This window comes from Sapajus apella, unplaced genomic scaffold (genome assembly GCF_009761245.1).
Source record: "Sapajus apella isolate SASKATOON/1434 unplaced genomic scaffold, GSC_monkey_1.0 scaffold152, whole genome shotgun sequence".
In the NCBI taxonomy this organism is placed as follows: domain Eukaryota; kingdom Metazoa; phylum Chordata; class Mammalia; order Primates; family Cebidae; genus Sapajus; species Sapajus apella.
This window is the reverse complement of record NW_022437092.1, coordinates 2,271,046-2,291,484: the sequence shown is the minus strand read 5'-3', so window position 1 is coordinate 2,291,484 and position 20,439 is coordinate 2,271,046. Positions and strand designations below refer to the sequence as shown.

The window sequence follows — 20,439 nt, the reverse complement described above, 5'->3', positions numbered from 1 at the left end:
AGGGAGGGCGGCAGGCTCACCTGGGAGACACTGCGTCATGATGGCAAAGCCGATCCAGGACCCCACCTGTGGGCAGGGGCGGAGGATGAGGGCCGGCAGGGCTGGGCAAGGACCACTGTTCTGCCAGCCTCGCCCACCCCGTGCATGTGGCTACCCTGGACTCGCCCAGCCACCTCCCCACAGCCCTGCTTCCTGAGTCAGCGGTGGAAGCCCAATTCCAGTGTAGGCATGGCTGTATACAGCGGAAACGCAGCAGCACACGCCTCCCGGCTCCCAGGGCAGGGAGGCAGCAGTCTCCACCTCCCAATGCTCCCTGTGCAAGGGGCAGAAGCAGCTGCCCAGCCAGGCGCCCCTCCTAGAGGCTGGCCCCTCCACATGGAACTCCAAGCCCCAGGGCAGAGAGGAATGAGCAAGGCAGCCCCTCACCTCGTAGGTATAGTTGGGGCAGGACACCAGCAGAAAAAGCCACGTGAAGGGGTTCTTGGTGGGGTATGGGATCTTCCGAGTTTTGGACCCTGGTAGGCAAGGCAGAAAGAGAAAGTCAGACCCCCTCACCCAGCCCAGCTGTCCCCCTGCCCCCTGCAGGCACTCACCAGCGGGCCGCAGATCCCGCAGGGCCATGTGGATGGAGAAGTTGCCGAGCTGGCAAATCTGTCAGAGAAGCAGGATCAGCCCAGGGCCACCCAGGCTCCCCCAACCCCGTCCCCACCTCCAGCCTCCTTACCACAAAGATAGCGAGTGCCAGCTTCACCTGCTGAGCACCGTAGGCTGAAAAGGAAGCAAGGAGGGGAGCCCATAAGGGGAGGGCCCGGTGGGTGGGGGCCATGGGGGAGGGAAGCACGGTCTCAGGCTACTTACTAGGGGGTGTGTAGAGAGGGTGGTTGATGTAATAGGCCATCCACGCAGCGAAGCCCCAGTAGTAGGTGCAATTCTGAAAGGGAGCAGAGCAGGGATGCGACTTGGGCCAGAGCTGGAGAGGACAGGTTCTGCCCATGTCTCATCCCTAGGGGCTTGGAAGCATGGTAGGGGAGGACAGGAGCCTAGGGGTGAGGCTGGGGCAGAGCTCTGTGGCGGTAGGGCTGCAGAGAATAGGCGGGGCCTAGAGGTGAAGCTGGGGTGGGGCTAAGGCAGGGCTCTGAGGGCGTGGTGAACAGGAAGGGCCTACGGGTGAGGCTGGGGTGGGGCTCTGCAGGGGTGGGGCTAAGGCAGGGTTCTGAGGGCGTGGTGAACAGGAGGGGCCTACAGGTGAGGCTGGGGCGGGGCTCTGAGGGCGTGGTGAACAGGAGGGGCCTACGGGTGAGGCTGGGGCGGGGCTCTGCAGGGGTGGGGCTAAGGCACGGCTCTGAGGGCGTGGTGAACAGGAGGGGCCTAGGAGTGGGGCTCGGCGGGGGCGGGCTGGGGCGGGGAGGCAGGGCGGGCTCTCACCTTGAAGATGTTGCGCAAAGGCATGGTGCCATGGGAGAAACGGTGCACGAAGAGCGTCTCCAGCAGGCGCTTGACGTAGTGGAATGAGTGGCAGATGCAGGCGAGGCTGGTCGGGGGGAGCGGGCTCAGCGGGGGCTGGTCCGGCAGGTCTTCCGCTTTCCCCTACCCTCCCCCCGCCTGCCCCACTTACTGCACCACCGTGTGCCGGCTGGACGTGAAGTCATATTTGTGGCCATAGATGAAGGGCACTCGGAAGTAAAAGAGCAGGTAGATGAAAAGGGGCCCCGCATACTCTGTTAGGAAGACCTGAGGGTAGAGGGAGCAAGATGAGTCACCCAGTCGGCTGACGGGAAAGGAGGCCGTGGGCAGCGTTAGGACTCACCGTCACCCAGCTGATCTGGGCCCCCAGGTCCCGGAAGTAGAGTGTAGCCGTGGTGCCCACGGGCAGCTTCTGCAGAACATCCTCATCCTTCAGGGACTTGCCCTCTGCAGAGAGGCAGGCCAGGGCTCATGGGCTGTCCCGGCCTTCTCACACTGCCCCCAGGAGCCCAGGGGGTGGGCCGAGCGGACAGCTATACTCACTGGGGTCCAGGCGGAGGGACTGGCGGGCGGGGTACCACTGCGGGTCTGCGGGGAGAACAGGGCAGTCAGCCCACAGTCTGGCAGGGCTCAACAGGTCCGCTGCCTAGCCGCTGTGTCAGCGTCTCGGGGTTCCCAGGATGCAGGGACCCCCACAGCTCCTACCCCCTGGGGGCAAGGCCTCAGGCCCGTGCAGTTCCAGGCCACTGGCCGGAAGAGCACGGACAGAAGCAGGATCCTGTCCTTTCCAGAGCCCAGCAAGGGCGTTCCTGCAGAGTGCCACGTGGGGGCGCCTGCCCCAGTCACACCCCAGAAGCCTGGGCCACACAGGGCATCTCTGCAGGCCCCGGGAGAGGCATGCAGGACGGGATCCCTCCCACCCTGAGGTTCCTGGTCAGAGGGATTGCAGATGGCAGTGTGGCCAGGCCTCGGACTCACGGGTCTTTGTGAAGAGGTTCTTGATCTCCGCGATGGTGGCGTGGGGCTCCACCTGGGGGAAGCACAGGCCACAGGGACCCAGGATGGGGAGGTAATGAAGGGGAGGACAGGCTGTGAGTTGGGCTGCAGCTATGGGAAGTGGGAAGGGCTAGGGTCCAGGCCTCTGCCTCCATGGTCAGGGAAGGAGCAGCGAGGGCCGTACCAGTGTGAGGACACCGTGGGCCTCGGCCGGCATGCCCCCAGCCCGGCTAGAGGCAGATTAAGCATTTCTCTGCCCCTCCTCTCCACTCCTCACCCATGACTCCCCCAGGAGCAAAGGCCCTCTGTCTTTCCCAGGGACAGACAGCCCAAGCCCCTTCCCCCAGGCCTGGCCTCAGCAGAGACAAGGCTCACTCCTCTACCACCCTCCCAGGACCCAAATCCCTGCAGGGACCACTGAGGCTGCTGTGCCTCCATTTCCACCACACCCAGGGGCCACAGCTATCCACCCTACCCCAAGTGAGGGCATACCCCTACATAGGACAGGGGGGTGGGGCATGAAGGGCCCAGCTGGACAGCTCCTAGGCTGGAAAGAACGGGACCCCAGGCCCAGTGCCCTTGGCCCAGGGCAGCCCATACCCCAGTCCTACCTTGTCCAGGAAACACAGCTTCTCCCTTGTCTTTGCGTCCAGAATCTCCACCTCGAAGAAGAGAACAGCCTTTTTAGGTTTCTTGGTCACCTTTGGAGGTGCGGGCCTGGGGAGCCCATTGAGACCAGGGAGGAGGCCTGGGGTGGCCTCCCGGGCCACCAGGCTCAAGTTCATGTCCATGCTGCCTGCCACCCGCCCTGCCGCTCGGATCTGCCCACGGTGGCCAGCAGCCCCAGCTGCCGGCCGTCAGCCCCCACCACCGACCTCCCCACGCAAAGCAGCCCTGGGCCGGGCAGGCGCGATCAAATTCTGCCGCGGTGCTGGAAAGGAGCCCGTGCCGGCCCTGGTGCTGCCGGCTCCTGTGCCAGATGTAACCCGAGTGGCAACCACAGCCACAGCCCAGCTAAATATAAAACCACCAGATAGTGCGCCCCCCCCCCCAGAACCTGAGCCACAGACCTTCTCTGAGGGGGGTTTGGGAGTCACCCCCCAGGAGCCAGGCTGCCCTGAAAGCAGCTTTTGAGTGTTCACAGCCCGTCAGCAGCACGAGGGCAGGGAGAGCCCTGAGAGTGGGCATGGCGACACCTCCCAGCCCCCACCCTACACAGAGCCAGTAGCCTGAGGAGGCGGGAGAGACAAGCAGGCCACCCAGGCCCCGGCTCGAAGCTCAGGCCTGGAGAGTTGACTGGGCTTGGAGAAATCCCAGCTATTTTGAGACTCTGCCAGACAGATCATCCATTTCCCCTTCTGAGCTGTAAGAGACACTTTGGATATTTTCCTTGTGCATTTGTGTTACTAGGGAGGTGACAGATTCTGGAGTTATTGGTGCAGAGAGCCTCTCTCGAAGTGTGGAAAGGATCAGGGCTCAGGGAAGGTTTAGGCAGGCGCCCCCACAGCAGGGGGACCTACTTCCCCAGCTATGACACACTCACACCCCTTTCTGGACATGAGGGTGGGAATGGGCCCAGCAGTGAGGAAATCCTGGCCCATGGGGCCTCCTGAGTCCCTGCTGTCAACTCCACACTCTGCCTGGCCGTGTGGCCTTTCAGGGAAGGTTACTGAACCCCGCCAAGCCACAGGGATAACAAGAGCAGAGAGCTGGCCCATGGCGGGGGCCAGGAAAAAGAGCTCGGTCACACCACACAGGACACCAGGCCCTACCACGGGGATCTGCGGGAGAGGGACAGAGGACACTGGGCGGGATACATGGGGAAGGGTTAGCACAGCAGGGCCCTGGGCGGGCACGGGGCCTGCCCTGTGGCTGCAAGTATATTAATAGTTCCTGGGCCCCAAGCAGGCAGTGCCCACATGCCTCCAAGCCCGTATGGCCCGCAGGAAGGCAGCCCAGTGTCCACAGGGAGAGGAGGCCTCCGAGTTCCTGCTAAACCACTCAACAGCTTAAAATACAACTAGCCCCTCTCCCTGTCCAGCCAGCTGCTAGTGGGAGGGGTGAAATCCTACCCTGCTCCCCCAACCCGGGCACCGAACCAGAGCCCAGGAGGGAGAGAACAGCCGTCGAGTCCCGGCTAGCTGCTGGGACAGGACGAGGGCAGCGGCAGGAGGGGGCGGCCTAGAGAGGGGCCACACTCACAGCTGCGGTGGCAGCACCCAGGCCAGCCTGAGGCCCTAGGAGAGGAGATGCCGGAACCTGCAAGGAGGTAAGCCTGGGCTGCAGGGCAGTGCCTCGGGGCCCCCAAAGGACGGCTGCCCTCTCCCATGCCTGCCCCAAATCCCCAGCCCATCGCCCATCTCCCCCTAGAGAGAGAACGGAAAGGCCCTGGGGGGAACATGGGACCTCTCCGTACTGTTTTTACAAATCCCCATGACTCTGTATTTCTTTTTTTTTTTTTTTTTTTTTCTTTTTGAGATGGATTCTTGCTCTGTGACCTAGGCTGGAGTGCAGTGGCAAGATCTCGGCTCACCACAACCTCATCTCCTGGGTTCAAACGATTCTCCTGCTCAGCCTCCCGAATATCTGGGATTACAGGCACATGCCACCACGCCCGGCTAATTTTTTGTATTTTAGGAGAGATGAGGTTTCACCATGTTGCCCGAGCTGGTCTCGAACTCCTGAGCTCAGGCAATCCACCCACCTCGGCCTCCCAAAGTGCTAGGATTACAGGTGTGAGCCACCGCGCCTGGCCTATAATTATCTCAAAGTAAAAAGTTAAATAAGCTATTCCAGGTGGGGGTGAAAAGAAACAAGTTACACTAGGTGAAGCAAGCCAGACACAAACAGTTCCATATCTATGCGAAATGCCCAGAGCAGACAGAAAGCAAATTGGAGGTGGCCAGGGGCTGGGTGGGGGACAGCGGGATGGGGAAGCTGATGCTGGGCACCTGGTCTCCTCTGGGGTGAGGAAAATGTTCTGGAACGAAACAGGGGTGGAGGCTGCACAACACTGTGCATGCACTCAGTGCCACTGTTCACTTTTAAACGGTTAGTTTCACGTTATGTGAATTTCACCTCAATAAATACTTTTTAAAGGGGCCAGGGATAATAAACAGGGGCCTCAAATACCCATCAAAATAAAACCAGTCAGGTAGCAGGAGCAGGAGAGGTTCCCCGCCCCCCCCCACCAGAGGGAGGATCTAATGTGAGACCTCAGCAAGGGTTCACCCCCCACACCCCACTGCCACCCCAACCCCTGCTCTGTGACACACACACAAACACACACACACAAACACACACACACACGCCTGCCCAGGCCTGAGCCCAGCAGAGGGCCGGGGCTCTCAGGGGATGCCCAGGGCTGCAGAGGGCACAGGTGGCTGCTGAGAAAAGCCCCAGGAAGGGGGTCCTGGGCACAGACAGGGAGGTGGCAGGCTCCCACCACATCTCTGGGAGAAGCGGTGAGGCAGGAGGAGAAGGGGGCCCTCCAGAGGAAGCCCACAGAGGGGCTGGGAGGGGCTCAGATTTCTGGGCGAATGAAGGGAGGCCTGTGGTGGGGGCTACTGGTGTCAGCGGGTCTGAGGGCTAGTCACGGGCAATGGGTGTAGCCCCAGAGCCCCCAGCATGATGGGCAGGGAGAGGACAGGAGCGGTCAGGCGGGCAGGCGCTCTGGCGGCATGTGGCTCTGTGATGACAGTTCCACTAGCCTGAGAGGAATTCTCACCAAGAGGCCCAAGATTCCCAGGCCCAGCCCATAGCAACTCGTGGCAGCAAGAGGTCAGGGCAGCCAAGGGCCAGGACACAGGTAGGGACCGAAGCCCACCCTGCAGGAGGGGAGCGGGGCGAGGTCTGGGCCTCCCCAGCCCAGAAGGGAGCGCCCAGGGCCACGGGCAGATAACAGGGCCCCGGTCTCCACTGTCTTTATGATTATGAAGATATTACTAATGGGGGTAGGAGGAGCAGAAAGAGGGGCTCTCGGGGGACCACACCTGCCTGGTGGGTCAACAACCCAGAGAAGCAGAATCACAGGGCAGTCCCGAGGGAGGCGGCGGCATTTGCACTGGCTTTGCCCTCTGCCCAAAGGCTCTCCTCCGCACCAAAGGGTTCCTCCCTGCCCTCCTGAGGCCTTCAGAGGACTGCCTGACAAGGCGTTCCTGGCCATCTTTCTTTTTTTCTTTTTTCTTTTTTTTTTTTGAGATAGTGTCTCTCTCTGTCACCCAGACTGGAGTACAGTGTCGCAATCTCAGCTCGCCGCAACCTCCACCTCCTAGGTTCAAGCGATTCTCCTGCCTCAGCCTCCCTGTAGCTGGGACTACAGGCGCATGCCACCACGCCCAGCTAATTTTTGTATTTTTAGTAAAAATGGGGTTTCACTATGTTGGCCAGGCTGGTCTCGAACTCCTGACCTCAAGTGATCTGCCTGCCTTAGCTTCCCAAAGTTCTGGAATCATAGGCATGAGCCACCACACCTGGCCGGGACATCTATTTAAGAGTGACCTCCTCACTCCAGGCCGGGCTCAGTGACTCACACCTGTAATCCCAGCACTTTGGGAGGCCGAGATGGGTGGATCACCTGAGGTCGGGATCCAGACCAGCCTGACCAACATGGAGAAACCCCGTCTGTACTAAAAATACAAAATTAGCCAGGCGTGGTGGCGCATGCCCGTAATCCCAGCTACTCAGGAGGCTGAGGCAGGAGAATTGCTTGAACCCGGAACGGCGGAGGTTGCGGTGAGCTGAGATGGCACCACTGTACTCCAGCCTGGGCGACAGAGTGAGAATCCGACTCAAAAAATAAATAAATAAATAAATATGATTAGGCCAACGCTAGCAGAACACCCATGCCAGATGCACAGTGGGCCAAGCCCTGGCAGGACACGCAGGTCCTTTCTCCTGGGACACTGACCATGCTGTTGAAGGGCCCCATCTACAGGAAGCCAGGGCCAGACAGCTGGTGCAGTGGTGCCTCACGAGCAGGTCATAGTGAACCCCAACCCCAACAATAGAGAGACACTTTCTCTGCAGAGGCCGAGCCGACCCATCACCACCAGGATGACTGGCGGCAAGCAGCGGAGGCTGCAACGCTCTCCACTGACCCCTAGTGGCCGCAGCCTCGCTCCCGCCTGCTGTAAGGGCGCCCGCAGCAGCCGGCTCAGGCACAGTCCCAAAGCCTGTGTCAGAGACGGAGACAGCTCTGGTGCAGAATGCAGAATAGGACCTTAACACTAGCCCTGCCATCAGCCAAGAAAGCTTAGGGAGCCTGCGTTCATATATCCATTCATTCATTCCTGCCTCCCTCCATCCACATCCCAGGCGCTGTTCCAGGTCCCGGGATATGGCAGTGAAGAAAACCAAGCTAGGAGTCTGGCACAGTGGCTCACACCTGTCATCCTAGCACTTTGGGAGGCTGAGGCGGGTGGATCATCAGGCCAGGAGTTTGAGACCAGCCTGACTAACATGGAGAAACCCTGTCTGTACTATAAATACAAAATTAGCTGGGCGTGGTGGCGCACGCCTGTAATCCTAGTTACTGGGGAGGCTGAGGCGGGAGAATCGCTTGAACCTGGGAGGCGGAGGTAGCAGTGAGCCGAGATCATGCCATTGCACTCCAGCCTGGGCAACAAGAGACTCCCTCTCAAAAAAATAATAACAATAAAGCCAGGCTCTGGGCTTCATGGGACCTGAATTCTAGCCTGTGTGTGCAGGGGGAGCAGCAGGGTGGGGACAGACAGCCATGCCATGTTTTGTCACCAAGTGTCATGAACAAAACTAGAAGGTCAGGGGGATATCAGGAGTAGAGAAGATGGCCTTTTTTTTTTGAGACAGTCTCTCTCACTGTCGCCTAGGCTGAAGTGCAGTGGCAGTACCCTCCTCTGCTCAAGAACCCTCTATGGCTGCCACTTCACTCAGAGTAAAAGCTAATGTCCTCCCCTTGGCCCACAAAGATGTGACACTGTCCGCCACATCACCTTGCAGCCCTCCCACCCTCTCCCTGACTCGCTCCGCTCGGGCCACACAAGCCTCCTGGCTGCTCAGACACGGTGGACGTGGTCCAGCCCCAGGACCTTGGCACTTACCATTCTCTGCCTAAACTGCACTGGTTCCCCCACTGTCGACTGGCCTTTGTTCTGGCTGGGATTACACACCTGTAATCCCAGCTGCTTGGGAGACTGAGGCACAAGAATCACTCAAACCCAGGGGACAGAGGTTGCAGTGAGCTGAGATTGCACCACTGAACTCCAGCCTGGGTGACAGAGTGAGACTCTGTCTTAAAAAAGAAAAAAAAAAAAAAAAAACACACACACACACACAAATTTTTTTTAATTAGCTGGGCATGGCAGTGGGCACCTGTAATCCTAGCCACTCAGGAGACTGAGGTGGGAGAATCACTTGAACCCAGGAGGTCAAGGTTGCAGTGAGCCAAGATTGCACCACTGCACTCCAGCCTGGGTGACAGAGCAAGACTCCATCTCAAAAAAGAAAAAAAAAAAATGGCAGAGACAAGTGGTGAAATTCTGGACAGACTGTGGAGGTGCAGGCAACATGACCTGACAGTGGAGTGGGTGTGGGGCTGAGACGTGCAGGGAATCGGGGTTTCTGACCTGAGCCCCAGGAGGGAGGGGCAGGCAGCACCGAGCCCAGGCTGGAAGAGCTGAGCCTGCAACTCCTGCTCACCCCCTGGAGGCACAGCCCGCAGGCCTGGCACGGCAGCCATGCCCAGAAGGCCTCTGAAGCTTTGCTTCTCCAGCTCCACAAACAAGCCAAGCCTGGTGCTTCCCAGTCCCCTCCTGGCTGTAAACAACCAGGCTCAGTGGCCTTGCTGGTGACAGAGTCCACATCACAAGACCCAGCAAGCCACCTGCCCGCCCTCTCAGCCCTAGATGAGGGGCAGACTCCTCCGCCTCCTGGGTTCAAGCGATTCTCATGCCTCAGCCTCCTGAGTAGCTGGGACTACAGGCACCCACCACCACCACACCCAGCTCAGTTTTGTGTTTTAGTAGAGATGGGGTTTCACCATGGCCAGGATGGTCTCGATCTCTTGACCTTGTGATCCTCCCGCCACAGCCTCGCAAAGTGCTGGGATTACAGGCATGGGCCACTGCGCCTGGCCTGGTTTTTTTTGTTTTTGAGACAGAGTCTTGCTTTGCACCCAGGCTGGAGTGCAGGAGTGCAATCATGGCTCACTGCAGCCTCAAAGGGGAGAGCAGGAGCTTGGATTCTGGGCCGGCCCCACCACCCATGGCTTATGCACCTGCAACTTCTGTGTGTCCTAGGATGTGACCTGCCTGATGGTTATGGGTAACAATAGCGACCAACAGTTATTTCACGTTCCCTGCCCGGGGCTGGAACTGCCGCAGCTTCCCAGATGTCTCTCCCACAGTGGCCGGAGGGAGCAGAAGCCATTAGCTCTGTTTCACAGATGAAGAGGCCGAGATCTAAGCAGTAAATCCCAGAGCCTGGAAGACCACAGGTGCATGTTCAAAGCCAGGCCATACCCCACCACACACGGGCCCCAGGGCCCCTCGCAGAGCTGATGCAGTGCAACGCAGCCCACATCTTGAGCTCAAAGTTCCAGCAGGCTCCATCAGACCCCACAGGGGACTGGGCTCCCTAGGAGGAGGCATCTTCTCCCAAGTCTGGGGCACAGGAGGACTAGCTGGAGGTGTGAACCCTGGTCGGCGCAACCAGGGCCCCAGGTAAAGACACAAAGGGCCCGACGGGTCCTGCCGCTGGCCAGCTGGGCACAAGCACTGCTGCCCGCACTGCGTGAGCTCTCTGTCCAGGCAACGCCCAGCACAGAAGATAGAGGCCTGGCCTGATCATGCCCAGCGCCACACCGGCCACCTCATCCCCATCGCAAATGCAGAGACTCTGGCACGTTCGTCTGGACTCCGGCTCGGCGGCTGGGTACTCTCAGCTCCCTCTCCTTCCAGAAATATCAAGTCAACCTGCTAATGCCCGGATGGCTGAGAAGACCTAGGGCTCAGCTGCCAGGAGCCCTGCACAGGCCACACACCTGCTCGGCCAGAAATACCACCTTCCCCAGTGGCCTCGGCACATGACGTCATTTCTCAGTAGCACCCAGGGGCAGCTGTGCCAGCCTCCCCGGGGCACCACAGTGGAAGGAGAATGTCACCCAGGGTGGGGAGGAAGGGCTGAGAGACACTGGCCTCTCACTCCCACCCCTTGACTGCTCTGATCCGGTCTTCCACCCCTGCTGGCAAGACGAGAGGTGCCAGGGTCAGAGGGCCAGTGTCCCGAGGCTCTTGGATCCAGGGCCAAGGCCAGGTGCAGGCGCAGCGGTAGCCCAGGCCCGGAGAACCTGGGGTTGCTGATCCCACCCAGCAGAGCCCCGAGCGAGCAGGTAGCAACCCAGCCCTGAGGGATGGCCATTGGACGCAGGAGCTCCTAGCTTGGGCAACACAGTCACAGGAGTTGAGGATGAACGTGACACAGGACAAATACAGCGGGAAGTTGGAGAACCTGGGTCTCACCCCTGGGCCGGCCCCGCGTGCTTCGTGGCACCCACAGCCTAAGCCCCTCCCTGGGACTGTGCCCTCAGGGCCTCCCAGGACCACTGGCCCACCCAGAGCGGCGCTGCTCTAGCCTGTTTCATCCAGATGTGCCAGCAAGAGTGACATCTATCAGATGCTCACCCTGTACCTAAGACTGTGCTGAGACCGCCACCCAGGCCTTGCCCAGGACCTGTAAGCAAGGGACTGTGACGCCTGTTAGGTGGCTTGGAAAACCAGGGCTTAGGAACAAGGAAATCCTTGTCCGAGGTAAGCAGCCTGGAAGTGCCAATGTGAGTGCCCACCCAGCTTGCTTAGGCCAAAGCTCCTACAATAAAATAATGCCTCCATTCTAGAGAGCAGGGCTGCGTGCAACAGAGAAAGGAAAAGGCGGGCTGGGCACAGTGGCTCACGTCTGTAATCCCAGCACTTTGGGAGGCCGAGATGAGCAGATCATGAGGTCAGGAGATCAAGACCATCCTGGCCAATATGGTGAAACCCCATCTCTACTAAAAATACAAAAATTAGCTGGGTGTGGTGGCTCATGCCTGTAATCCCAGTTACTCGGGAGGCTGAGGCAGGGGAATCGCTTGAACCCTGGAGAGGGAGATTGCAGTGAGCCGAGATCGTGCCACCTAACTACAGCCTGGGTGACAGTGCAAGACTCCATCTCAAAAAAAAAAATAAAAAGAATAAAAAGAAGGGATGAAAGAAGGGGAAAAAAAACCCCACCCTGGATTCGATCCTCCGGCAGACACTGAGGACTGAGCCCCTCTGCCTGGCCTGAGGACTCAGCCCACTGGCCTCTGCCCCACAGCCTCACACATCCAGGCCGTACCAGAGCAAAAGGTCTGTCAGCAACTCATGCCACAGAAAGGCCCAGGCAGCGTTTACAGCTGTGCCAATGCCTTCTATCACAAGCTAAGACCCCCGATGCACCTGGAAAGGCAGGGGCATGTCCCCAATGCTGACGGAGAGGCAGTGCCACAGAGGCTGTGTCAGACCTGTCTTGCCTGTCTAAGCCTTGGCTTCTCCAACTAGTAAATGGATGTGTCTGTGAGATCTAACACACAGGGCTGATTAGGAATTAGGGAATTCCTGTGGCCTGGACCACATGTCAAAACTCTGTCTCTACACAAAATACAGTAATTGGCCAGGTGCAGTGGCTCACACCTGTAATCCCAGTACTCTGGGATGCTGAAGTGGGCGGATCACCTGAGGTCAGGAGTTCGAGACCAGCCTGGCCAACATGATGAAACCCTGTCTCTAATAAAAATACAAAAAAAATTAGCCAAGCATGCTAGCTGTTGCCTGTAATCCCAGCTACTCAGGAGCCTGGGACAGGAGAATCCCACGAACCTGGGAGGTGGAGGTTTCAGTGAGTAGAGATCATGCCACTGCACTCCAGCCTGAGTGATGGAGCAAGACTCCATCTCAAAAAAAAGAAAAAAAAAAAAAAAATAGGGTCTTTGCAGACATAATTCAGGATCTTGAGATGACATTATCCTGAATGTAGGCAGTGGACTTCATAAGAAAAAGGAGTGTCCTTATAAGAAAAAAGGAAGGCCGGGCACGGTGGCTCAAGCCTATAATCCCAGCACTTTGGGAGGCCGAGGCGGGTGGATCACGAGGTCAAGAGATCGAGACCATCCTGGCCAACATGGTGAAACCCCGTCTCTACTAAAAATAAAAAAAATTAGCTGGGCATGGTGGTGCGTGCCTGTAATCCCAACTACTCAGGAGGCTGAGGCAGGAGAATTGCCTGAACCCAGGAGGCAGAGGTTGCGGTGAGCCGAGATCGCGCCATTGCACTCCAGCCTGGGTAACAAGAGCGAAACTCTGTCTCAAAAAAAAAAAAAAAAAAGGAAAACGCAGGGTGTGTTAGTTCACGCCTGTAACCCCACTACTCTGGGAGGCCAAGGTGGGCAGATCATCTGAGGTCAGCAGTTCGAGACCAGACTGGCCAACATGGTAAAACCCCGTCTCTACTAAAAACACAGAAATTAGCTGGGCGTGGTGGCGTGTGCCTGTAGTCCCAGCTACTTAGGAGGCTGAGGCAGGAGAATCAATTGAACACGGGAGGCAGAGGTTGCAGTGAGCCAAGATTGCACCACTGCACTCCAGCCTGGGCAACAGAGCAAGACTCCATCTAAAAAAAAAAAAAAAAAAAAAACTGACACTGCTGGGGCCAGCGCTCAAGGAGCTCCAGCGCAGGGACCAACCACTCAACTCCCCAGGTTCCCAGGGGATGGTCTAGAACAGCATCTCTGCATCCCTGCACCCACGGCTGGGTTGCAGTTGGTGACCACACCGGGGTCTCTTTCCAACTCAGGGCAGGAAGGCGCTGTTGGACCAGGAAGCTGAAAGCGCGCCAGAGGCTAAGCCCTTCGGACACAAGCTGACTGGAGGAGCAAGAGGAGCTTATCCTGGCCAACACCCCACTGCTCGAGTCTGGCAGACAGGTTAGTCCACCCCCACGAGCTCAGCTTGCCAAAGAGCCTAGACTGGGATCTATGTGGCCGACCTCATGCACACGGTGGCAGCTAACACCTCCCCCCACTCCCAAACGGCCAGGTACAGAGGCTCATCCTCCACCCGAATCATCTCCTTGATAAGGTATTCATACCCTTTGCAGATGAGAAACTGGGGCTTGTTTGTTCACTGACACGTGCCAGGCACAAACTTAAGGACTTTGGGATTCAGCTTTAGAAGGAGAGACAAAAATCCCTTTGGGACTGACGTCTTAGCAGAGAGTGACAATGAAATAAATCACTGTATGTAATATATTCAAAGGTGACGTGTGACATGGAAAGAAGAAAGAAAGAAAAGGGGACAGGGAGTGGCGGTTGAAGGGGGCAAGAAATTTTTTTTTTTTTGAGATGGAGTCTTGCTGTCACCCAGGCTAGAGTGCAGTGGTGTGATGATCTCGGCTCACTGGCAATTCTCCTGCCTCGACCTCCTGAGTAGCTGGGATTACAGGCGTGAGCCCGTGTGCCCAGCCTACGGTTTTTTATAAAGTGGTCAAAAGCTGAGTGCAGGTCAGATATGCTAGCTCATGCCTGTAACCCCAGAACTTTGGGAGGCCAGGGCAAGAGAATCACTTGAGCCCAAGAGTTTGAGGCCAGGCTGGGCAACATAGCAAGACCCCTGTCTACAAAAACATTCCAAGACTTAGCCGGGTTGGGAGGCTGAGGTGGGCGGATCATGAGGTCAGGAATTCGAGACCAACCTACCCATTATGGTGAAACCCTGTCTCTACGAATAATACAAAAATTAGCCAGGCATGGTGGCTCATGTCTGTAGTCCCAGCTACTCGGGAGGCTGAGGCAGGAGAATCACTTGAACCCAGGAGGCGGAGGTCGCAGTGAGCTGAGATTGCGCCACTGCACTCCAGCCAGGCGACAGAGAGAGACTCTGTCTTAAAAAAAAAAAGTCCAATTAAAGGTTGTGGAAATAATTCTGTGAAGATAGTGATGGCTTAGACAAAGGGTCAGTAAACTACAGGCCATAGGGCAACTCTGGTCTACTGCTGGCTTTTGAACAAACTATAAATGGCTTTAAAAATAAATGAGGTTTTTACATGTTTAAGCAGGTGGAAAATAAATCAAAGAAACCTATTTCATGACACGTGAAAATTAAATTCGAATTTCGGTGTCCATAAATAGAGTTGTATCGGAACACACCATGCTCACTTGATGACATCTGTGGCTGCCACTATCGTGGTATCACTGCCACTAAGATCTCTGAGACAGCCGGGTGCTGGGGCTCATGCCTGTAATCCCAGCACTTTGGGAGGCAGAGGCGAGCAGATCACTTGAAATCAAGAGTTCGAGACCAGCCTGGCCAACATGGTGAAACCCCATCTCTGCTAACAATACAAAAATTAGCCAGGTGTCATGATGCGCGCCTGTAATCTCAGCTGCTTGGGAAGCTCAGACAGGAGAATCACTTGAACCCGGGAAGTGGAGGTTGCAGTGAGCTGAGATCGCACCACTGCACTCCAGCCTGGGTGACAGAACGAGACCCTGACTCAAAAAAAAAAAAAAAAATTGAGGCTGTGCACAGTGGCTCATGCCTGTAATCCCAGCACTTTGGGAGGCTGAGGCAGGGGGAATCACCTAAGGTCAGGGGTTTGAGACCAGCCTGGCCAACATGGAGAAACCCCATCTCTACTAAAAATACAAAAATTAGCCGGTCGTGGTAGCATACGCCTGTAGTCCCAGCTACTCCAGAGACTAAGGTATGAGAATCACTTGAACCTGGGAGGCAGAGGTTACGATGAGCAGTTCGTGCCACTGCAGTCCAGCCTGGGCAACAGAGTCAGACTGTCTCAGAAAACATAAAATAGGCTGGGCACAGTGGCTCACACTTGTAATCCGAGCACTTTGGGAGGCCAAGGCAGAAGGATCACCTGAGGTCGGGAGTTCCAGACCAGCCTGGCCAAAATGGAGAAACCCTATTTCTACTAAAAATACAAAAAATTAGCCAGGCGTGGTGGCGCATGCCTATAATCCCAGCTACTCAGGAGGCTGGGGCAGGAAAATCGCTTGAACCCAGAAGGCGGAGGTTTCGGTGAGCCAAGATTCTGCCATTGCACTCCAGCCTGGGCAAGCAGAGCAAAACTCCGTCTCAAAAAATAAAATAATAAAAATCCACATGGAAGCTGGGTACGGTGGCTCGTGCCTGTAATCCCAGCACTTTGGGAGGCCAAGGTGGGGGGATCACGAAGTCAGGGGTTCAAGACCAGCCTGGCCAACAAGGTAAAACCCCGTCTCTACTTAAAAATACAAAAAATTAGCCAGGCATGGTGGGGCACACCTGTAATCCCAGCTACTTGGGCGGCTGAGGCAGGAGAATTGCTTGAACCCAGGAGGCGGAGGTTTGCAGTGAACCAAGAGCACACCATTGCACTCGAGCCTGGGTGATGGAGCAAAACTCCGTCTCAAAAAAAAAAAAAAAAAATCCACATGGAGAGATCCAGTTCATTGAGAAGCACCAGCTGCCACCACCCTCCCACCCTGAATCAGACAGAAATATGTACAAGCGTGCAAACTCAGGGCTCTGCAAACTTTTTGCTCCAAAAATAATTTTGCAAATATTATATACACCCCCAACATTTTTAAGGTGACATCTACTATTTTCTACCTAAGCTTTAAGAGTTGCAAAAGATGTCATTTCTGGCCTACCGTCAGTATTAAACATTTTATATAAACATTTACAGGGCTCCGCTAAATCTAGCTACAGAGTCTAAATGCTTTACTAATTTGAAACCTACCATCATCCCTTTAAAAAAAAATAGCTATGAATAAGCTCTTTAACATTTGCTCTCTTTTTGCTTCAGGTTGGTTTCTGTTCCCCTCCTTCACAGGATCTTAGTAATACATGTTAATGACTGAAGGTTAATATTGATTACCCTATCATATTTATCTAATTGAAATTTAATTTTTAGGCTGGGTGCAGTGGCTCATGCCTGTAATCCCAGCATTTTGAGAGGCCAAGGTGGGCAGATCACTTGAGATCAGGAGTTTGAGACCAGCCTGGCCAACATGGTGAAACTCTGTCTCTATTAAAAACATCAAAATTAGCCGGGCATAGTGGCCCGCACCTGTACTCCCAGCTACTTGGTAGGCTGAGGTGGGAGGATGGCTTGAACCTGCCCTCAGAGGCAGAGTGAGCCAAGATGTCGACACTGCACTCCAGCCACACCAACAGAGCAAGACTCCTTCTTAAGAAAAAGAAAAAAAGAAATTTAATTTTTTTTTCAGACAGAGTTTCGCTGTCTTGCCCACACGGCAGTGCAGTGGTGTAATCTCGGCTCACCATGTTGGCCAGGCTGGTCTCGAACTCCTGACCTCCTGATTCGCCCAGCTCAGCCTCCCAAAGTGCTGGGATTACAGGTGTGAGCCACCGTGCCTGGCCAGAAATTTAATTTTTTAAAAATATTTCAGTGACCAAAAGTTTTCAAGCACAAAAAGAAAAATCCAGGCTGGACATGGTGATGCACGCAGCCAGGTCAAGATAGTGAGAGCTCTGGCTCTGTAATAAATCAGAAAAAGAAAATTCCTTCAGGAGGCTGCTCACTACAACCTCTGCCTCCCGGGTTCAAGCGATTCTCCTGCCTCAGCCTCCCAAGTAGCTGAGATTACAGGCACGTCCCACTGCCCCTGTCTAACTTCTGTGTTTTTAGTAGAGATGGGGTTTCACCATGTTGGTCAGGCTGATCTCAAGTGATCCGCCCATCTCAGCCTCCCAAAGTGCTGAGATCACAGGTGTGAGTCACTGCACCTGGTCTAGGGTGGAGTTTTCTTAGAGCAAAACAATCCCAAATCTACTCATTCTGAGTTAGGTGCCCAAAAACCTTCACTGTGATCTATGATCAGAAATATCTGTCATGATCTCACAGCTGAGCAGCCCCCCAGCCCCACCCCCATGATTTTTCTGAAAGCAGATTTGTGACCACCTGAGGTGCAACAGGACTTGGTCCGCAGGGACAAGGTGGCACAGATCCCTTCCTCACCTTCCAGGCAGGTCCCCAAGAGTCAAGTGGCATGGTGGGCATGACCCAGCCAGGGTGGGAGATCAGGGTCCCAACTCCTGGTCCACCATCTCCTGGTGGTGCTACGTGGCCCAGAGGAGCTCTGATCAAGCCTTGGGAGGGAACACTGAGCCACTCAGCTCTGCCTGAGGGGGGCTGCAGTTACCGCCTGCATTGTGACCCATTTCCAAAGCTCCTCGGGGACAGCAGAGAGAAGCCAGGAAACCCACACAGCCCAGGAAGCCGCAGCCCTTTCCCAAGCAGATCAGGGCTGTACTTGCCACACAGAGACCTATAAAGGGCTCCTGTTGCCGGTCACGGTAGCTCACACCTGTAATCCCTACACTTTGGGAGGCCGAGGCAGGCGGATCACCTGAGGTCAGGAGTTCGAGACCAGCCTGACCAACAGGCTAATTTCTACTAAAAATACAAAAAAATTAGCCGGGTGTGGTGGCGCATGCCTGTAATCCCAGCCACTCGGGAGGCTGAGGCAGAAGAATCTCTTGAACCCAGGAGACAGAGGCTGCAGTAAGCTGAGATTGTACCATTGCACTCCAGCCTGGGCAACAAGAGTAAAACTCTGTCTCAAAAAAAAAAAAAAAAAAAAAAAAAGGTCCTGTGAGGGACTGCCTGTCTCTCCCAAAAGCCCTTTCTGCTAACTGTGGACTCTGCAGTCATCATTCGGGCAACCAACACAGGCTGCACCCCTTGCTGCACCCAGCCTGCCTGTGCCAGCTGCTGGGCTTCGTGACCAATGGCAGTCAGGCTGGTCCACGTGTCACAGGAGTCTGTGGGCAGTGACCCAGCGGCCAGGATACAACAGCAGTGCCCACGACTGAGAAGGGCCATGCCCCCCACCCCCCAGGATTGCTGGTGCTCAAGGGGACGAGAACAAAGCACTTATTACATAATATGAGGTCACAATGTACCAGGCGCTGTGGAGAGGAGACAGCAGGACAGAGGGCCCAGAGGGCCACAGTGAGTGTGCCAGGGAAGGCCCTGCCGAGGGAATTCGACTTGAGCCAAGGGCCAGCAGGAGGCTCCCTGGTGGGGGGGGTGCAAAGGCCCAGGGGCAGCACAGAGCTTTCGGGAGCAGGTGACACACAGAGGCTGGAACAGGGTACATTTTTTTTAATACTTTAAGTTCTGGGGCACATGTGCAGAACATGCAAGTTTGTTACACAGGTATACAGGTGACATGGTGGTTTGCTGTACCTATCAACCCATCATCTAGTTGTTTTATTATTATACTTTAAGTTCTGGGGCACATGTGCAGAACGTGCAGGTGTGTTACATAGGTATATACGTGCCATGGTGGTTTGCTGCATCCATCTTCCTGTCATCTACATCCCCCCACCCCTACTATCCCTCCCCTACCCCCTCACCCCGACCCGCTGACAGGCCCTGGTGTGTGATGTTCCCCTCCCGGAACAGGGTAGATCTTAAGGGGAGCAGCTGAGCAGGAGGCTGGAGCAGAGCCAGGACAAGTGCTTTCGGTTTAACCCTTCAGCAACGGGAAATTGCTCGAGTGTCACAGGCTGGTTTGGTTTCTATAAGAATCATCTCACTGCTGAGGACAGAGGAATACTAGGGGAGCAAGTGTGGCTTCGGAGACAGCAGTGAGAGGCTTGGAAACAACCCAGGGCAGAGACACAGGTGGCTTGGACCAGGGAGGGAATAGAGGAGGGAAGTGGTGAAAAGGGCACTCTAGTTCCTAGATGCTGAAGTATCACTGGTTCAAAACAAGCTACCAGCCGGGTGCGGGGGCTCATGTCTATAATCCCAACACTTTGGGAGACAGAGGCAAGAGGATCACTGGAGCCAAGGAATTCAAGACCAGCCTGGACAACATAGCAAGATCCCGTCTCTATAAAAAATTTTAACATTAGCTGGGTGTGACCAGGCACAGTGGCTCACGCCTGTAATCCCAGCACTTTGGGAGGCTGAGGAGGGTGGATCAAGAGTCCCAGAGATCGAGACCATCCTGGCCAACATAGTAAAACTCCGTCTCTACTAAAAATACAAAAATTCACCAGGCAGGGTGGCACACAGCCTGTAGTCCCAGCTACTCGGGAGGCTGAGGCAAGAGAATCGCTTGAACCGGGGAGGCAGAGGTTATGGTGAACCAAGATCAGACCACTGCACTCCAGCCTGGTGACAGAGCAAGACTCCGTCTCAAAAAAAAAAAAAAAAATTAGCTAGGTGTGGTGGCATGCGCCTGTGGTCTCAGCTACTTGGGAAACTGAGGCACAAGAATCGCTTGAACCCAGGAGTCAGAGGCTGCAGGGAGCCGTGATCATGCCACTGCACTCCAGCCTGGGCGACAGAACAAGACCCAGGCTCAAAAGAAAGAAAAAAGGAATGGCCTAACTCCACCGCAGCAGAGCCAGGTTCGTGGAAGTGCAGAACCCTCCACTACCATCATCAAGGACATGTTACAAGCTCAGGACCTGCGCTCAAAGCCAGACCTCATCCCACAGAACGGCCACACACCCCAAGATCACGCAAGTATCCTCGTCCCCATCAGTTGCAATGATTTTGGAGGGCAGGCAACAATGACGCAGCTGAACACCTGAGCCTGTCCTGTGTTTTGCTCACTAGGACAGTGGCCTGTAACTAACATTCACATACTTGTTCCACAAGTATCCAGAGACCCTTCCCAGGGCCAGGGGTCCCAGGGGAGAGCCAGGGGCTTACACAGACACGCCTTATCAGAAGGTGCCAAGTGCTGTGTGGACAACTCAAACATGAGTAGTGACAAGGTGATGAGTACGGCCTGAGTGGGTCGGGGCAGAGGCTTCTCAGAGGTATTTTGTCACGTTCAGACCAAGACCACATAGCCAGCCTCTCCGGAAACCTTCCCCACACCAGTATCTGGCATAGGGAATCTCCAGCTCGGTCCTCTGTGGAATCCCCCACCCCTAGCTG

At 55.8% G+C, this 20,439-nt stretch overlaps 1 protein-coding gene and 1 long non-coding RNA gene across 3 annotated transcripts in view; one reads left to right on the top strand and one right to left on the bottom strand.

The window, feature by feature from the left end:
• TECR (trans-2,3-enoyl-CoA reductase) overlaps positions 1–20,439 on the bottom strand; it is a 35,988-nt gene that overhangs the window by 292 nt on the left and 15,257 nt on the right. The window contains exons 2-12 of one of the 2 annotated variants that reach the window (XM_032265779.1): positions 3,072–3,122; positions 2,443–2,494; positions 2,008–2,052; positions 1,808–1,911; positions 1,616–1,731; positions 1,426–1,531; positions 859–931; positions 725–768; positions 594–651; positions 427–515; positions 21–66 (exon numbers count right to left, since the gene is read on the bottom strand). In XM_032265779.1, coding sequence (XP_032121670.1) covers positions 21–66; positions 427–515; positions 594–651; positions 725–768; positions 859–931; positions 1,426–1,531; positions 1,616–1,731; positions 1,808–1,911; positions 2,008–2,052; positions 2,443–2,494; positions 3,072–3,122 — 784 coding nt within the window. Of the gene's footprint in view, positions 1–20; positions 67–426; positions 652–724; positions 769–858; positions 932–1,425; positions 1,532–1,615; positions 1,732–1,807; positions 1,912–2,007; positions 2,053–2,442; positions 2,495–3,071; positions 3,123–20,439 lie in introns of both variants that reach the window. The other variant, XM_032265778.1, reaches the window with a different exon arrangement.
• LOC116541532 overlaps positions 4,220–20,439 on the top strand; it is a 34,083-nt gene continuing 17,863 nt past the window's right edge. Inside the window, exons 1-3 of the long non-coding RNA XR_004264848.1 lie at positions 4,220–4,729; positions 9,738–11,246; positions 13,309–13,438. This is a non-coding gene — a long non-coding RNA (uncharacterized LOC116541532). The remainder of the gene's footprint in view (positions 4,730–9,737; positions 11,247–13,308; positions 13,439–20,439) is intronic.